We start from the raw sequence: 18149 nt of genomic DNA, 5'->3' as shown, positions 1-18149 counted from the left end.
GTGTGTGTGTGTGTGTGTGTGAGCGCATGTTATGTATACACAAATTTAAGAATTCTATTAGAGTGGGTAAGACTCCTACGGGACAGAAAATATTTCTCAAGTAAAATTCTCAATCGATTTGTTAGACTTCGCCGTGTGGCGCTTCTTGTGTCAGCAGCACGATCGTGTTTATAACTAAACTCTATTGTATTACGTGAAACTACATTTATTTAAACAACATTCTTCTGTATCACATGATATACTATATGTTTACTTTAAGTATATTGATGAAAATTATGAAAAGCAGTTCGGTTTATATTCTTTACCTTCAGTGATAAGGCAAACAAGGGTGTTAACAAATCGATGCCAGCGCTATGACTAACGGCCGATTTGTAAAACACACTTCCGAATATTAAGAGCATTACCCCCTCTACTGGAGTTTCCAAACCTGTGTATACGAATGCGATGTTTACAATGCTTATGATGCAGGAATAATCAGATATTCATTGACGTGTGTTGGTGTTGTTTCTTGGATGCACAGATATATACATACATATATAACGTAAGTTTATATAGAAACGTGAACAAGAAAATTGCATTGAACACAACGTGAAGTTAGTCAGAAAATCTACTTAGTAACACGCATGCGCTGTAGCTCTACGAATCAATTTTTGATTTACCGTTATGTGTAAACGTACCATATGATATTGTTTCGTAATTAAAATGTAATTTATAAAATGGATTAGGTAAAATTAGACGAAACTAATAGTAAACTGTTGAAGAATGATGTATTATAATTAATATAAAATTCTTTATTGTACACTTTCCCTTCCTAAATATATTTTCAAGGTTACTTCCTTACCGATAATGATCTGAACCTGTCTGAACTAAGCGGAATGTTTGTTACTAGTGGAGGATGCCATTTTGATGCCCATAGTGCTGCTTATGGTGGTGTCCGAGTTTGAACGGTATTTTCTCTCTCTGTGCATGTTTATATGTGTATAAAAAATATTTACATTCTATTTTGACGCGAACTATTAACAAAGGAAAACATGTTCTGGATACAAGTGAATAATAAGAGAGTGTAAACAACTTTTAAGATCATGTATGACACGTTAACCTGAAATATTTCCCATTGTCTTCTGCTTCTCATTGATTTCACGACTTTTTATCAAATAATTACAGTTTTGTTAAATATATTTGATAACTGAATCTCATATAATTTCTATATTCATTTACAAGTTGCTACTATTATTGTGCAGTTATGACATATTTTAAGGAAAACGTCAATTATTCTTTGAGGATATTATTAAAGTCTACTACTCACTAATCATAGATTTTGTTTGTGCACAGGTAAGCAGTTTGTCTAATAATAATAATAATCTCATAAAGCAAATGGCTCGAGTGTTAGTTTACGCACGTCCTGTTGATGCAATCTTCATGGATATAAAATTGGGCAACAAAATAGACGTAAGTACCTTTTGAAACATCATTCGATAAGAGAACTTTGATCATACTGAATAATATATTTTGTTTCTATAAATCTTGGTTAATGTAACATATTAAGCTAATGTTTATGTGCCACTTTCTTTAAGTACTTCAATATGACAAAGTAAGATTTGCTTCTTTGGCCGTTGTGATGCAAACTTGTGATTTGTAATAGAAATGAAATTTAATTGTTGAATTAGAAAGAATTTCCCACTATGGTACATAAAATTTTGTATAATGTATCTCTCAATTGTAAGATTACTTTGACCAACGTGCTATGATCTCTTGCTTCTATGGTTTATATATTATGGCTCAATAATAATAAGTGGATTAAAAATACTAAAGTGATGCAGAAAGTCTATCATCGATGCAACCTTGCTTATTATTATTATCAATATAATATTTAATTGCTCCATTGTAGAGTAATGAGTTTATACGAATGTCATTATTTTACAATTAAATTTCATTTACATATTTTATTTTATAAAAATGGGAATATTGAATTACAAATAATTTTCATTAGTATGTTAATATTTAGTATACTGATTATGTTTACCATTTGTGTTCTTATTATTAGTTATTAATTTTCCTGGGTTTGTAGAATATAAAATTGATATTTATACATATATAAATATGTTTTATGTAATATTAATGTAAATCACTGATGTATCGTGAAATGTTATCTATTTATTCGTATGATACCAAGTGAATTAATAAAAAAGATGCATGTTACAGATAAGATTTTTATCATATTAATGTGTTGAAGCATACGAGCGTTGAAACAACGTATGTTATAGAAAATATATTGCCGTATAATAGATTAAAACTCACACATGTGCCAGGAACGTTCGTCACTGGTAACGTCCGTTACCTTTTCACTGATGTATTTACGTTAGTACGGGCATTGGATTCAGCTGAGGCATGTTCTGTATTGTATAACCTTAAATAGAGCAGGTCGAACGAACGTATCGTTAGTTAGTTATTCGTTATCAGTTCGATGAGTACGTATTTTTTATGTATGTCCAGTGATTATTCTATAGCGAATAGTTGGATCGGAATGAAAACTTTTCTATTTTGTGCAAAGATTTTTAGATTTGTTTATTATAAATTATTCGTTATTGCGAAAAAGTTCCTTTGTTGTATATTTGTATAGATCAAATTATTTACAGTTTTTAACGGACTTCGATGTCGGTTCAGATTAAAAAGAAATATTTTTTGAGTTTTACAACACAATGTCCCGAAGGTTCTGTTAGGCATGGTTTACGCCACAGTCAAGAACAGTCGCTATTTTTGAGAAATGGAATTTTATCGCTTCGACCATCTGCGTGCCAACGCTTTGATAGTACGTGAGTAATTTCGTGCGCCAACTCTGCAAAATAGGCAACGCTCGTATGCTGTGACTCCTACGTACGTACGAAATTACTGTGAAACGTATGTCCGTTTTAACGCTCGTGTATCCTTATGCCCAGGTTTAAATTTGCGCATGCGTTATGAAAAATATTGCTGCTATGAGTTCATATACAAAATTTTTCCGCACACAGTTATAACGAGGCACAGATATACGTTTGCATTCGTGTGCGTGTGCGTGTGCGTGTGCGTGTGCCCGCGTGTATATATATTCTTATATAAATTGGCAACATAATGAAGGGGTATGTCCCTTACTGTCCGAACAGCATTAGGACAGTAGTTCTAGTATAGTCTAGCATAGAAAGTTCGTTGAGCAGCATGTACACGCTGAAACGTATTGTAATGATGTTTCACATCAACTCCAAAGTCTCATGAAATGACATCAATATATCGATGTATACTCAATATATCCAATATATCCAATGGCTTTGCTTACCAATTGAGAAAATATATTATTTTCTGCATCGATGCGAGCCAACATACATCATAAAAGAACAAAAAACGTTGATGCGTTCATCGCATCAGTGTTTCAGCGTACGTAAGCACCTTTGACAGCCACGTTTCCCTTTTGTTTGACCAGACACTACCATTAACTCACACCGGTTTCTCACACCGGTTACTGATCGCAATTGATTCTACAATATTTTCCACCGAATTGGATACAAATATTTCTATTTTAAACAATTCATGGTGATTTTTTTAAACATCTTGAGTTGTTTCTTTATATTTTCAAATGATATGGAACTTTTAGAGTTCTGCATGGTGTTTGTTATTCTGTAGTACATTTTATTTCTCATTAATAATATACAATTTGCTAAACACGTAGAAGGACCGCTCGTTGCTTTGTACTAATTTGCTACCTGGAAGAATATATTCATGAAATAACGTTAAACAACCATGCTAAAAGTATTGTTTGCGAATCTGATTTTTCTTGCATTTGAATATAGCTGAGAGTTGAATATAGTCGACTTCACTATATATTATACTAGTTTGAAAATATGGATCGGCCCTGTCCCATGGTAAATGTTAGGAGTTGAGAAAAAGTTTCTCAGTAATTCTAATAGAACCGTAAATTTATACAAAATTTACACCTCTCTCGTTATGTATGTAGTATTCTGGATTTGTGCAGTTATGTATTTCATGTTTTTAACCTGGTAGAACCTGGCTGACTCATAAACATGGCGTCATAAACCGTTCTTTCTAGTACCTAGTTCAGTGGCTCTATACGTAGCTCTCTATCCTACCCATGATATTTATGGCACGATTGACTTCAATTACTAGACTAGGACTGTTTCATAGATTTTTCGTTTCTTAGGATGTTACATTAGGTTTGTATATTTTTTTTCAGCATTCTGAATATGCAATAAGAATAAAGGAAGAGCCAATCGATCCAGAGATCTGTGATGATTTATCGCCAGTTGATACGAATACGGAGAATGAAAATGAGACAGCGATGTTTGAAGGTGAATTTTCGGATGGCGTTTATTGTAGAAATCGAGAATCTGCGTTTCCTCAAGAAAGTACATATTTAGAAAATAACAAATCCGATGCTGATAAACGAAAAAGTAAACATAAAGTACCTTCAAACAACAGAATAAGCTGCAATGTTTGTTTGTTAACTTTTCAAACTAAACATTTATTGGAACTGCATAATAAATTATATAGCTGTAATGTATTCAAGTGTAACAATTGTACTGCAATCTTCAGTATGCATACTTCGTTGATACGTCATTTAAATATGCGATGCTGTACGAAACAATGGCCTGGATATAGATGTAATTTTTGTAACCGAAGGTTTTCCTATAAAAGACATGTCCAATCTCATTTATTTCATATGCATGGGAACGCAATATTTTCTGGCGAAAGGAAAATTACGAAAACATCTCCTGAATCGTTAGGAAAGTCGAATCATTCGGATGGTATAGTCACGGCAGAATCAAATACTTCACACAGTCCCTCCCTAAAAAACGTAAATAGCTCGATAAATATGTCTTTGAAACTATCTAATAGTTCAAACAATACACCCACCAAGGGTTCGAGCAGCAAGATCAGGTCTACGCATCCGAAATGGTTAAACGATTCGTATGGTACACCTTCGAAAAGGATGAAACAGAACGTCCTTACAGACTTCATATCGCTGTACAAAGACAAGCCGAATGACAAATTGGTTAGTCCGGAAAAAGTTATCGATACGGAGAACATTCCTGTTACTGCGACTATTATACCAACTTCAACGCTCGAGACATTTAGTAACAAGACATCAACGGCTTCAGAAGTTATCCAGATGTCTACTTCTGTTAAGCGAATCGAATCTCCTGTTAGGAAAAGACCATTTGTTCAAATTCATGTGAATTCCGAAACAATGATATCTTTATTAAGGAACGAAATAAAAGCTGAATCTGAAAGCTCTAATACCTCGCACAATATGTCTTACAACCTTAGGCCAGTAAAAAGATGTTCTTCTTCTTTATATGATTTTTATGATTTATTGGAGTTTGAGACCTTTGAAAGATCAAGACAATCTTTTAGAAGAAACAAGTCCCCCTATACGTTTAATCAAAGTGAAAGATCTGCACCTGAAGCTAAGTGTAAAGAATGTGTGGTCCGTTTGGAGAAATGCGACAAATTCTTGGAGCCTACTAGTTTTGTGTCAAACGGAGACGAAAACGAAAACGAAAACGAAAATGAAAACGAAGACGGTTTCAAACAAGCAGTATCGAAAAATGTGGAAGAGGAATTTGAAGGTTTTCGTGAGACAAGCTCGGCAGGTAACTTGCCTTTGGAAGCTGGCACGATTGAATCAAAGCGATTCAATGAATTTGTAAAATCTTTCGCTGATAGATTAATCGTACCTAAACAAGAATCGGTTGAGTTTAAGAAGAACTTTAAGGTCAATCAGCAGAAAATATTTCAATGTCATATTTGTAAAAAATCGTTTTCTTTGAAAGAGAACCTGCGCGAGCACGTGAAATTGTCCCATACGATTTACATGTCGAGCATATGCAACGCGCGTTACACGTCCATGAATAAGTTACTAACTCACTATCTACGTCAGCATATTGTGTTTAAACGAAGGGAATGTTGCGTGTGTTATGAGAAGTTTCACACATCGTCATTGTTGAAGCGGCACATGATTTTGCATTGTTTGAAGACCATAAGATCAAAAAAGGACGTTCTACCGATTGATGTTGAAATAAATTGCAACGCATTCAAGAAACAACACAAATGCCAAGGTTGTCGCAAACGATTTTGGCTATACTCATGTTTGAAACAACATGAGAATGTATGCCATCGAATGAAAGTATTAATACATAAACAACGTGCACCTCGTGTAAACCATTTGTCTCGGTCCTTGAAAGAACCAAGTAAACCAATGGAACTCGGCATAGTACAATCACCTGATTTGGAACAAATGTTGGATGTTCCGGGTGGGATGACAGGACCTTTGGAAAATTATTTGGCTCCGAGTACGCTTATTACGGATGATACTTTCTTTTCGTCGTTCGATACAGCTGCAAAGAACAAAAGGCTACTTAATGGGATAGCGTGCGTAAAGGGTTACCAAGCGGACAACATGAACAGAACAAGGTTTCCTTGCACTACTTGTGGGACACAATTCCGAACATTTCAAAATTTGTGCATACACGAGCGCACCTATTGCCAAACAGCCACCGAAAAGTGTAACGTTTGTAACACGATGTTTTCCACTAAAAGGTTATTACAGCTTCACATGCTTGCTACCCATGCGCCTTCGTGCTTGATGAACTACAAATTCTTTTGTAAGTTTTGTAATCAAGGATTTGTTAAGAAATCGAAAGTTCAAATTCACGAACGACACTTCCATATTGGGCAGAATCCTGTACTGGTGCTGAATTCCGATTGCGTTTTGAAAGATAAACCAATTTGTAATATATGCCATTTGTTATTCGAATCCTACGAACGTTTTGTCGAGCATAACATGTATTATTACAAGGGCAAAGATTTTTTATGCGCAATATGTGGTAAGTCGTTTCAAGGAATGTACAAGTTTCATCATCACAACAAGTTGGAGCATTATCCGGACGAACTATGGAAATTGTACCCTTACAAATGCGATACTTGTAACGAAGGCTTCAGCTACGAATCACATTTCCACGCACATAAGCTACACGTTCATTCGCACGATTCGCCCGCTGACAAAGCGCGCGACCGCGATACATCGGATCACACTTTTCGTATGTGTTCATGATTCTTTGGATAAATTAAGATAATCATAAAATAAAAGCATAGAGAATATTTAATTCTTTGATTTATAGGTCGTTTTAAAATCAATTTTCATGGTACTATACAGAAGAATCGACCTAGATTTAGACGTGCAATAAACACGCCAAGTACACACACACATACGAAGCAAATGATTTCTAAAGCGTTTTTTAAGTCACGTATTCGCATTTTCCATGATACTGAAAATACATGATACACGATACATGATAGGTTGATATTTGTTGAAATATACTTTACAAGTCAAATCAACGCTTCTGACCTAGTACAAACTGCGCTCGACTCGAACATCGAGCACTGAGTGAAGTTTGGGTGTCAGCCTTAGGCGCTTCCTGTTCATTGTTTGCGATGGTCTCAGTTTGTTGAACCAGAAGATGTCAAGCATCCTAGGTTAGACGACCAGCCAGAAAACGAGTGAACTAGATATTCCATACTGTCTCTAACTTTATTTAATATATATCGTTTTGTTCACTCGAGAGATAAAGATATCTAATCGTGTTATCGTTTACTAAGTGTCGCTTGAAACAGCTTAATGAAAATTATGATAGATCGAGTAATAAATTTGTCTGCTTTTCTTTGGACGCGTTATATTTATGTGCTTTTACATACATATATGTTTCTCTCTCTCTGTGTGTGTGTGTGTGTGTGTGTGTGTGTGTGCGTGCGTGCGCGCGCGCGTGTGTGTATTTTATCAAGTACGTTGATCGTTACCCTATTTCATTATTGTAAAATTTGTTGTTAAAGGGAGTTTTTCGTTCGGCGTGCGCATTTGCTGATCTTCATATTTTGTAAATTGTTTTTGGTCAGCGTAAATGTTTGAACAAGTTAGAAAATAAATGAAGCAAGGGTAAGTAAATGTTGCAATTTCTTTTCTTAATTTGTCTGATATTGGTCATTTTTTTTCTATTGCAATGTTTATTCGCTATAATTATTCGTTTAAACGTCCGCTTGATATAATATTTATAACATTCGTTAAAAAATGAACAAACCTATTAATGAATCTGATATTGAGATTAAAAAAAAAAAAAAAAAATTCATTTCGTTTATCACACGTGGAATGATTATATGATAAGTTTCATATTTGACTGATGACTAATTTAAATATGGATCGTAATTACAATTTTCATTATGAGATGATTTATTTACTTACCCAGCTATCGATTAATGACGTCGAATGATAATTGTACGGGAACGATAATGCTTTGTAATGTGCAATTAAACTATTACGTTAAATATTCAGTAAATTAATGTTTCAATTTCCATCGCAGCGCCGGTCGCACGATTCGATAATCGAGAGGAATATGAAACCAAAAACGATATGTATCGCTATGAAAGCGCGAATTAAAATTGTCATATTAGAATTTCTATAAAGAAATAAGAATTAATGTTTATATCAAAGAATAGTTACAGCGCGTAATCAAATAAATTGGTTGTTTAACAGCGGGAAAATGAACTATTTTCACCAGCTTTCACCAGTTCTGCCGTACAACGAAACGAACCGTTGAACAATTATAAAAGCTAACGTTTGTACTTCCTAAAAATTGGAAAGCTGGTAAACTTGATAGATTGCTCGGGAAATTTGTACATTTTAGTAGTACGATATGTACTGTTTTTAAAAGTGTAGCTATTCTTTAATAAATTACATTTTCCAGAAAATAACGTAAATTCTTTCTCCACGTAAACCACGATATTCGTACAACCTTTGTTGCTGTACGAACCAACACTCTCGCATCCGAAACGTTGTGTATGACTCGCGTTAATTAAAAGACGCGACATGAAGTTAAAATTATATCTTTGTGTGCTCGGGACTTGAAATAGGGTGTACTGGTACCATTGTATACAGCACTTTGATTCGAAACGTTTTGTACAAGCAACGTTAATTAGAAGATTGAAGCTACGTTTTTGTTGAACCATCAACTAGAAAATAACGACGTATTTGTCGGATTATGCTTTTCCATCCTGTTTTCAGCAGTGATGATGATCAATCAGCAGTGACTGTGCTAAAACAAATCCTCTTTATGGAAACATGAAGCGTCTTTGTGACAGAAGAAGTACAATTTTACAAATTCTGCCAATAACCTGGATTTTGAAATTTAAACCGAAGCTCCTATCGAATTTAGTTTGAAGTGTGTTAAGATGGATCGTTCGAGTGAAAAAGAAGGAAAGAAAAGTATATCGAATTAGAGGAATTCCAAAGAGAACTGCACCAGTTACAATCTCGAGTAAAGTTTCATCGGTATGGTAACTTATCGAAAGTTGTACAATGTTGCCGAACATCGCTTAAAGTGAAACACGAACGAAAAGTAGAGAAAACATTTTACACTGCATTATAGATTTTAATGGCAATATAGAATGTACTCTAAAGAAAAATGGATCTCTACGTGGCCCAATACGTATCCTATGGTAAAGGAAATTTTGATAAAATCCAGAGGTGTCTGATCAAAATTGGGGTGAGAGAGAGAGAGAGAGGCTAGCCATATTTATAAGGTCGGCGGTTGTATTGCGTTGTAATTGCGGCACGGTAAGTTAACGAGAATTGAATTTCAACGGAGGAGATCCGGAGTATGGGTGCCGGCCCATTCCATGCATTACAAATCCCGCTCGGCCTTTGAACGCGTCTCCGTGCCGTGAAATGATGCGATATCAATATTGCGGTGTACAGTTACCCATACAACACTCGACAAAGCATTCTAACCTGGCCGACATTATTACGATAACATGTACGTTCCCTGATAACGTGACACACGACACGGGTATAATATCAACGGCGTACTCTAACGTGCCTCTGTTATCCTGTCGTCCTTCAGTCACGCTATTTTCACCTCGGCCCCGAATGAAATTCGTGTGCCGTATTTCCCGTTTGGCATTCCTTCCTCGCTGCGGCCACCTGATTGAAAAATCTAACCCAAACGTAAACCCAACATCATCGATAGATGATATTCACTTTTCATTGAGGGTTATAAGTTATGATCGTGCACGGGGCCATCAACATCGCGCGCTTGTTTATAAACGGAAGATAAGCGACCGACAACCAATACTGATGCGTACGTTGTCGTAGACGGCGCACAATCATACGCAAAATTTACTGTGTGCTGTCGACAGTTTCTTGCGAATATCGCGGTAAAACTAAGAAAATTATATCTTTTTTATTCCGGAAATTTGATACCGGGTTGAATTACATCGATACGGTTCGTATCTGACGTCGAGGCCTTCCACCAGCGAGCAGTCCCACACTGGAGATTGGTGAGGATAACTCGTGGTCAGTAGAGATGTACGAGAATCCGAACATTTCGGATACTTGATACTCGGATCGAGTCAGCAACTCTTTCGATCGGCTCCAGATTCTAACAAGTTTGACAAATCTGTGACACCACTCGACAGCAAATACCACCGGACGACACCAACTAGCGTCGAACGACGGCAGCGCAGTGATTCGCGCCTTAGATTACGAATGTTCGGGACCCGGGTTCAAATCCCGTCGACCGTAGTCCGATTTTTCTTCCACGATACAAAAATGAGAAGAAAATGCAACAGTATATCCCAACAGCGACATCTATACCCGCAGCAGAACCTATCTCGGCCTCTACACCAGTAGTAGCGCACTAACACCAGTGTGACGGCACTCGACAAGCCAAATACCACCACTCGACACTAACTAGTGTCGGACGATGGCAGCGCAGTGGTTAGCGCCTTAAACTGTCCTGTTTTTGCGACCAGGCTTTCAGGACATAAATTAAAATATCGTACATAAGCACAACACAACAGCGGCTTAAATATAAGTTACAATAATAATCTTAAAAAAAAAAGAAAAAAGAAATGTAATAATGCATGGCTATGTCGTACCGTTGCGTATCGGTACTTTTGCCTGAACCACCCCACAACCAGAATCCCGGCGACCGGAGTCCGATTTTTTTTCCACGCATTAAAATGAGGAAAAATCGGCAGTACTCCAGCAGCGACATCTATAGCCCCCTAGCGATAATTACGCTGGACGAGGCCCAGCAACTACAACTATCACGGACGGACAACAATATATAACGCACCTCAAACTGGTGACCCCGAAGTGATCGACAGCGAAACAGAGGTATGACCGTGATAGCACTACCGAGACTTCCATCATGGCGAATCTAGACCTGTGGCAAGCTGGACTCTACCGCTACGACGAACACGGAACGGCCCTTCCTTCAACAAAAACTCGACCCCTCACCGCCGACTCACGCATGCAGGTGACTGAATACGAAACGATGACCGACCAAGCCAGGAGTGATGTAGCCATCGCAAAGTTCATAGGCATCACTACCAGCACGTCATACTAAAATGAGTAACAGAGGCCTACGACCGTACGCGGAACGTCTCGCTCCGTACCGAGAGGTATCCATGGCCACATCGAAGATATCGCGCAACATCTGCACGGATTGGACAACAATCGGCTGACGCTTTACCACACTAAAGGTTATAACGTTATCATTGGTAAGGGGGGGGGGTACTGTGGCGGCACTCGACAAGCCAAATACCACCACTCGACACTAATTAGTGTCGGACGACGGCAGCGCAGTGTTTAGCGCCTTAAGTTACGAACGTTCGGAACCCGGGTTCGAATCCCGGCGACCGGAGTCCGATTTTTCTTTCACACACTAAAATGAGGAAAAATCAGCAGTACCCCAGCAGCGACATCTATATCCCCTAACAACAATTATTACTCCGGATGAGGCCCAGCAACTACAACTATCACGGACATATACCACCTCATCAGCAACTACAACTATCGCAAGAAACTACTAACTACTACTACACCTCAAATCGATCACGGATAGTGCATAGTACGTGATATGTAGTGGGAACATTAAATTCAGAGTGCATCAGATACAGTTTTTTTTTTTTTTTTTTTTTTTTTTTTTTTTTTTTTTTTTTTTTGTGGACACTGTTCGGGATTTGGAATGGCCGTCAGTTTATGACTCGGCCAGCATATCTCCATTTTGCCTGCCTTCCCGAGCTGTAAATATTTTGAAGGATATGCACCGTCGAGAGTACAGGTAATCCGGAGAAAATCCAGGGATGGAAAGTCACAATGTACGGACGAGACGCAGCTGCTGATGGGGGGACAACAACATCCGGGGGCAGTCTTCATCAGAGCGTCATACCGTTCGTGTAAAAGTACATCGTATTCAGTCTAAATCGTAGATCGTACAACCATCGTGATCAGAACGTCAAACTCTTCTTGTATACTAAAAGTGCAAATAAAGTACCAATCTATACTAACACTCGATGTATTCAATTTACCTTCACCTTGAGTGTTAATTCATTCAAGGTTCGCGATATCGACCGATCGGTTGGACCTGGCCGATCGCCATTTAGTTGAGAATTCGCAACGGACACTTCCAACGGTCATGTTCAACAAATTTTATCCCGATATACGGTTCTGCAAATTTCCACAAACCCGACCCTGATAACGAACAACTCGAACCTGATAAGAGTATCAGGTACCAGAAATTTTCGAGTTCTCATACGTCTCTACTGGCCATATATCCAGGCACTACTGTAATTTTAATTCTCGTTATCGTCGTATAGCGAATTAGAGACAAGGTGATTGATAAATTAGAGCAGAAGTGTTGTAACGCCAACGTGCAGATTTGAGATCTGTGTGTCGCATAATTTTGTGCGAACACGACCAGCGTGTCGCTCGATAGACGATCGACGGCAGAGCGACATTACCACGTTCTCTGCTACACGCAATTCTGACGTCAAAGTTTCAGCTCGTCGGGGCTGGTTCTTCGCTTGTACTCTATGAAAACATTTCATATATGTATGTACACGTTGAAAGTATATCCCGAGCGGCTTGTATCCGAACTTTCCAACTGTTAATTCGCAGCAGAAAGTCAAAGACAATCACGGTTTATTTGACTTCCTGGTCTTGTCGCTAACATTTTCCGAGAAGAATTTTGGTAGTTTTGCAATTCGTATGTCTACGTCAATTTGTTTCCCTACAGTTTCCTAACCGTAACGATTAGCGCAGTGATAGCTTCAAGAGGACAAAAAGATTGCAAGAACGAAATTATGTGTTAAAAATACACAAACATAAAAACACGTTAAATAACGTAGAGGAGAATAATGGCTGCGAAAAATAATGGTAGCGAGTGAGAAGAAACAAGGTGTTAAAAATGAAACTCGTTCGTACGTTTTCCATGCATGCTCTTACATTCATTTCACTTGCAAATTTTACGATTGATCTTCGGTGTGTCGCGGGGCCGTGCGTGCTCGTCCCAGTTCCGTCCTTGAAATTGGGTTTGCGCGTCACGACGGGTGTCGCCCGATTGCAAAATCTAAATGATGCACCGGATTAACGAAAATCAGCTTGCCTTGCCCGTAGACGGGCACCAAGATGAGAAATATTAATTGGATGGAGCTGTCTCGCGAGTATCTTTTAACCGTGCTTTACAATCGGGCAAATCGAGTAATCGTCGACATGTTCGCACCATTTTGCAAGTAACGCGGCCGTTAACGAGTCCGCCTTGACTTAAAATCCACTTCCGCCAACTAGTTCGCCTGAGAGAAAAAAGAAAAAGAAAAGAAGAAGAAAAAAAGAAAGGAAGAAGGAAAGAAAAAAAAGAGGAGTTGAATTATCTTAAATTCCTTGCGATAATTGGGTTAAGCGCCGCTTAACCGGCCGCTTAACCGGCCGCTTAACCGGCCGTTTCTTTCGGATTCACCACGCTGAAGATGCACTTGTTCGGTTGCATTCCTCTGAAATTCAATTTTATCCCATCGATTCGAAAATGGAGCGCGCAAGACCTTGTCTGGACAACTCGAGCCACGATGATTTCGCAGAAAAAGGAGTCGAATGCGGTTTTCGACTCCGGCCTGGCAACGATCGAGGCGAGGTCTAATAGAAAATTGAATGCGGTTCGATTATCCTCGGTCGGTAAGCTTCTTATCTCTATAGGGAATGGGGCGGAGTGGTCCGCTTCCGGAATCACCGAGAAGAAGAATGGTAGGACAAAGCGAAACCTAGCACGACGACCTCGATGAGAAAATCGGGGACCAAGGTAAGTTCGCTTTTTTGTCGCAAGACCGGTATTAGGAACTTAATTTCAATCCTTGGACGTGAATTTATTGTTCGAAATGGCAAGTGTCCTAGCCAGTGAGACTATACAAGCGATGTCTCTGTTAAACGACGTCTTAATTACTTTACTTCGCACCCTTCTATGATACGATGGCGATGAAAATGAAAAAGTGGCCGGGTGACTTACAGTGACTGTTATAGTAAACTGATCTGCAAATTGGTGCCATATTTCTTTCGAATTCAGTCTGCTACCATTGGAAGGATAAAATCCTTCTCTTTATTAAGCAGTATGTCACGAGTTCGTAAGTTTGCACAATCCTTAGGAAAAATCGGTATTTTCGAGGGGGCCGGCTGCTTGGAATTCACGGCCGTTTTATACAGAAGATAAACGAGTCTGATCCGACGAAGGATCACGTCGCATTTTACCAAGATGTCACACGCGTTTCACTCTCGCGGCTTGATCAAAGAAGATCTACTGTTGGATATCCGGGATCTCCTGGATCTTTTATAAGATCGCTGTTGTTAACTTAACGAGTTGCCTTATTTTTAATTAAATCGTCGACGGGAGTCTCAACCCCGTTGGGAGAGCGAACATTTCCGTGCTCGGAAGAAGGATCGTCGTTCTTTCTATGACGGTTCAATGTCTTTTTTTTTCTTTTTCTTTTTTCTTTCCTCCCTGCTCGTTCTGTTTAGTTGCGTCGAGTCCGACATAGGCGGTCTTATCTCATCTCATCAATCTTGCCTCTGAGCCCCTTTATCAAACGGCACTCGTACTATACGTACATAGAATAGCCTAGGTTGCCACCAGCCGTCTTCGAATCCACCACGGGCCAGATCTTACGAACATTAATAATCTTACATCGAGCTGTCTGAAAGGGTTGTGGGAAAGCGCGGGAAAGAGCAAAGAACAAAGTATCAAAGTGGCAAACGAGCATATAGTTGTGATTATGGGGAAGAAAAATTTATCAGGAGACGAGAAACAAGCCTTTGGCGCGTGTATTTATGTCGGCAAAAAAGAAAGTTTTTCTATTCCGTCTCTTTACCATATACGGATGTTGCTTGTAGTTCTGCTCGCTACCGACTATGAAATTTCCATGGCAGGTTTATCGATACGCCGCCGATATGGATCGCGATATAAATGGCGCACCGTTTACGCTCGCGAAACTTTAAAACTCGGATATGTACGGAGCATCAGCGCGCGACGATTCCTAATAATCCGGTCTGGATCCTTGAGAAGCAAGTAGTTGCAACTTTCTCAAGAAGATAAATATTGAATGTGTTACAGGAATCGAGTGGAAAAGTTTGGTGGTAATTGAATACAAGTATCTGGCGTGCATTACCGCGCCCGGGAATAAATCTGCGAGTTTAAACGTTGAAAATGCAGGTTTCTCCCGAACGCTGATATTTTACCGGACTTTTTACGTTCGTAGGAAAAACGCGATCGAAATTAGAAATTAGGATAGGTGTATCAGGCGGAACATTAATTTTTCATCATTAGCTGATCGATACCACGATATCATTCAATATGCTTTATTTTCCGGTTGAATGTAATTATTTTTTGTCAACAAAGAGCAGCCAGTTAACGAGCATTTTTATCTCTGCAGATTTCTCGCGTGAAATCGAACGTTTCTGTAAAATTCTCGATACGCTCTACCGATGGAAACGGCGTACGTAATATTTGTAACAATCGCAGAGAGGCTGAGTATCCGGAGAACCTTAACGACGAGACGAGACGAGACGAGACGAGACTTTCGATTCTTCCTGTTCGTAGATTTACGCCAAGCTTACCGTCTTAGCTGGCTAGTAATAAGCGCGATCATAAAATGTAACAGGCAGTAAAGCGGACCGGAAATCGTTGATCGATTGCGTTGCATCGAATCGTAGAGTTTCGTGCGACGATATCGCGTGCTGGTTCGCGATAGGCGATAGGCGATAGGCGATAGGCGATAGGCGATAGGCGATACACGATACGCGATACGCGATACACAATGAAAACTCTGGGATAGGTGTTCTCTCTGTTTGTCGGTTGTGCAATAATCAACGGTGATATATTGTGCCGCTTCGTAGCTCACATTCACCTTTGGTCGACTTTATGACGGTTTAATGAAAAATCGCGGCGATCCTTCACAAACCGCCATTGCGCGAAATTTCGCTGAAATGATTTATCAAAAACGGCCCGAAGGGATTCCTGCCATCGAAACAGGTTTTCGATCGCGAATATTTCCAAGCTTATCCAGAAAAATTTCGTCGCACGCCACGTTCGTCGATGTTGACGCCTTATACCGGAACTTGTACTCGGAAAGGGTGTTCGCTGTAAGAGCTGCACGGCTTTTTCAAGTGGATTATTAAAAGAATAATTTCTTTGTTGACGAAGGCATCATAATAAAGTCGCTTCGTGTCCTTTCAAGCGGAACATCATATTCTTTTCTGTCACTATACGATGGCGGAGTTTATGAGGCCGCGCTTTTCAGAGCTCGTGAACAGCTTTCCGCTTTGAAGCAGTAAAGGCTGCCGTAAAAACTTTTAAATACGTTTTATTCGACCGGACATGCAGGCCACTATTATCCTTACGCGAGTGCAGACTGGAAAACAGACAGATTCTTGAGAAACGTGCGTTTCCATTTCCTTTATGAAACTCGCGTAATTAGTCGAAGATTACGAGGACACAGACAATGAATCGTTACAATGAATCGTAACTTTCTTTCTATTTTGTTCCGTTCGTATTTCTGTCGTTCGACAGTTTCCTAGATGCCGTTCAAAGGTATAATATCAACGGGAATTTCGTGGCGGCCGTTCGACGAATGAAAGACAAAACGAACATAGAACGTAGAGGTTCGAACGCGAGAAAAATGGCCGGCCGCAATAAGAGAAGACTTCTTCTTCTTCTAGGTGGAAGAAAGTTTTAGAAGAAACCCGACAGAATTACGCGCTATAAATCATTGACTATTTATTGTTTCTCGAGTAACTGCTTTGAAAGTTCGTGACGCGGCCATGTATTCGATCGAACGCGCAACTTTCATGCACCTTTTAGAACGCGGCGTTCTTTCTTCTGTTCTTTTTCTTTTTTCTTCGATGAACGATATCCAAGAGGTTTGCACGAGAAATTTCGAGCGCAATCGATGAGTTATCATGTGCTTAATTCGTCCAAATATTGTCGCGCCACGCCGGACGACGGCCGATCCTTGCTCGTGAAATCGTGTTTATGGTTTTAATTGTCAGCTACGTACTTTGAAATGTACACGCACGAATGAAAAACAACGTGGACGCGTTCCATCCCAGCTCTACGTCTCTTCCCGTTTATGCTACATTTTTTTCCATTTTTCGGTTTCAACGCACGCGTAGTCCAAAAGGATTTTTAAATTGCTCCCAGCGAAGGGAAAATATAACTGGTAGTTTTAATACGTATACGGGCATTTTTAATAAAGTTTCCAGCATTTCGAATCGTTTTACGAGTTTCAAAATCGACGATGATTCCACTTTTTTCATCGATATCGTCACGCTTATTGAAACGCGTATCGCGTTGATGTTACAAATAGGTATTCTTTTCACGTGAAATTTTCAATCGAAGCTGAATGTTAATTGAAAGCAAACATTATCCCGTGACGGTATAAAAAGAAGTAGGTCATTACGTTTACGAAAGAAAGGAAAGCATAGAGGAAACGACGGAGAATTAATTCCGTGACATTGCGATTACGTGCGTGATATGTGCGATATACGTGACTCAAAGGATTCACGTTCTTCTCGACATAGATTCGAAGGATATTAACGTGGGCAAATATTAAACACGTTATACTGGCTCGTTCAAAACAGTTCCGTTAGTCCTGTGAATCCATCTGGCTTCAAATCAACGATCTGGTCAAATCAACGAGTTACGTGAAAAGCTCGATAACCTGCACGCTAAACGTTATGGAATCGAAGCTGGAACCTGAAATCGACGTTTCACGTTGAACAAAGG

At 39.1% G+C, this 18149-nt stretch overlaps 1 protein-coding gene across 6 annotated transcripts; it reads left to right on the top strand.

The window, feature by feature from the left end:
• Positions 1 to 831: 831 nt before the first annotated feature.
• LOC100646468 (zinc finger protein 189) lies at positions 832 to 8790 on the top strand. Of its 6 annotated transcripts, none has more exons than XM_020863699.2 (3): positions 832 to 1063; positions 1333 to 1449; positions 4223 to 8790. In XM_020863699.2, the coding sequence occupies exons 2-3, from the start codon at positions 1375 to 1377 to the stop codon at positions 7100 to 7102; spliced, it is 2955 nt and encodes a 984-aa protein (XP_020719358.2). In that variant the 5' UTR covers positions 832 to 1063; positions 1333 to 1374; the 3' UTR covers positions 7103 to 8790. The 6 variants fall into 6 exon arrangements, with proteins under 6 accessions (XP_020719358.2, XP_048263855.1, XP_048263856.1 ...); XM_048407898.1 differs by having other exon boundaries at positions 833 to 1084; XM_048407899.1 differs by having other exon boundaries at positions 836 to 947.
• The last annotated feature ends 9359 nt before the right edge of the window (positions 8791 to 18149 follow it).

The sequence above is a fragment of the Bombus terrestris genome, chromosome 7, assembly GCF_910591885.1.
Source record: "Bombus terrestris chromosome 7, iyBomTerr1.2, whole genome shotgun sequence".
In the NCBI taxonomy this organism is placed as follows: domain Eukaryota; kingdom Metazoa; phylum Arthropoda; class Insecta; order Hymenoptera; family Apidae; genus Bombus; species Bombus terrestris.
Note: the sequence above shows the minus strand (reverse complement) of the source record. Positions and strands in the feature narration are given on the sequence as shown.

What these genes read in the sequence shown, in the direction of transcription:
- LOC100646468 (XM_020863699.2), top strand. Translation starts at nt 1,375, where the DNA reads ATGGCTCGAGTGTTAGTTTACGCACGTCCTGTTGATGCAATCTTCATG. An exon ending in AATTGGGCAACAAAATAGAC is followed by an intron (nt 1,450 to 4,222) that starts GTAAGTACCTTT and finishes ATTTTTTTTCAG; the next exon opens with CATTCTGAATATGCAATAAG.